This window comes from Nanorana parkeri, unplaced genomic scaffold (genome assembly GCF_000935625.1).
Source record: "Nanorana parkeri isolate BGI_ZX_2015 unplaced genomic scaffold, ASM93562v1 scaffold3, whole genome shotgun sequence".
Taxonomy (NCBI): Eukaryota; Metazoa; Chordata; class Amphibia; order Anura; family Dicroglossidae; genus Nanorana; species Nanorana parkeri.
In genome coordinates this window covers 264,392-265,684 of record NW_017306271.1, presented here as the reverse complement: position 1 = coordinate 265,684, position 1,293 = coordinate 264,392, and the positions used below count along the sequence as shown (strand labels likewise).

The following is a 1,293-nucleotide window of genomic DNA, read 5'->3' as shown; positions in this document are numbered from 1 at the left end:
TCACAGTCAGGCTGTTCAATGGAGAATAACACGATGATTAGTACAGGGAGATGGGGGGCGTGGAAGGCAAGGGGCGGTGCTTGCAGCCAGATGAGGAGGAGCCTGCAGGCTATTCATAACAACATTCCCACCGTATTAGTAAACATGGTTGGGTGTTAGACGTAGATCATCGATTATTTATTAAACATGAATAAGATACATAGAACGATCTGATCAGTAATCAATGATCGATCTAGGGACAGTAGGTGGATGAATATCGGGTATCGTTCTATAGAAGAGCGGAAAAATCTCTGCTGGTCTCCCGCTGTCAGTCCTACAAGTGCGTGATCGAAGGAGCTAACGCGATCCCCAAAATTCCGAGCCGTACCAGGCTGTCTGAGGGCGGAGCATTTGTTAGGAGGGCGTGCCCTAGAAAAGTCTGTCATGGGGGATTTTTCGACGGGCGGTGCTAGCAGGAGGGGGCGCCGCTGAGTTGATTCTGTCATACAAAGAGGGCGGTGCGATGAGGAAGAGAGTGGGCATGGCCGTCTGGGTTCTGTCAGACAGAGGGGTGTGTCATGGGGGCGGGCCTGTCAGCTTGGGCGGGGGAGTGGCGAGCTTTGGCTCCTGGATTCCCGCGCATGCGTATATGTTTGTTTTGACTGAAAATGCCGTCGGTTTCGAAAACGGCACTGAGCGGTTCCCCGCAGACCGAGAAACCGACTCATTACACGTAAGTGTTCAGCATGAAGGGGGAGAGTCGGCTCATCAAAAGCGGGTATTGCAGATTTTTTTCTTTTTTTTGTTGTTGTTGCAGCCGCAGCATTGTTTACTTGTAGCGCTAAGAGCAGATGGCGGCGTTGTTTGCCTGGTGCCCGTTCTCCCTCCGTGTGCAGATGGCCGCTCTCCGGTGCGGTCTTCGCTTTCGTTCTAGCGCCTTGTCTGTGTTTGCAGAGCCCTTACGTCAGTTGAGTGGCGTAGCGCTCCCCCCTCGCACATCTGCGCGGCTCTTCAGGCTGGCGCAAGACGGCTTCGAGAATAGCGCTGCGAGCGGCGGCTGCTGCTCATTCCTGGAGAGCTCTTCTCCCGGTAAATAAAAGGCTGTTTGTGATCGGTGGCTGTACGGAGCCAATGTGTGACATCAGCCGGACTCCTTCCCGCCTCTTTGCACCGCCGGAAGGCTTGCATCTGGTGTGTACACAGCAAGGGGACTCGGAACATGCCTCATCTGTCACCATCTGCTTCTATTCCCCATTGGTTTCCATGCCGAGCTTCAAATTCCATTACTGCCATCGAGAACACCAACAGAGGATG

The 1,293-nt window shown here is 53.5% G+C and overlaps 1 protein-coding gene across 2 annotated transcripts in view; it reads left to right on the top strand.

The window, feature by feature from the left end:
* The first annotated feature begins 630 nt into the window (after window positions 1-630).
* Window positions 631-1,293, top strand: part of UNKL (unkempt family like zinc finger) — a 73,042-nt gene continuing 72,379 nt past the window's right edge. For both annotated transcript variants that reach the window (XM_018570349.1, XM_018570283.1), the window contains exon 1: window positions 631-712. In XM_018570349.1, coding sequence (XP_018425851.1) covers window positions 648-712 — 65 coding nt within the window. In that variant the 5' untranslated portion in view covers window positions 631-647. The remainder of the gene's footprint in view (window positions 713-1,293) is intronic.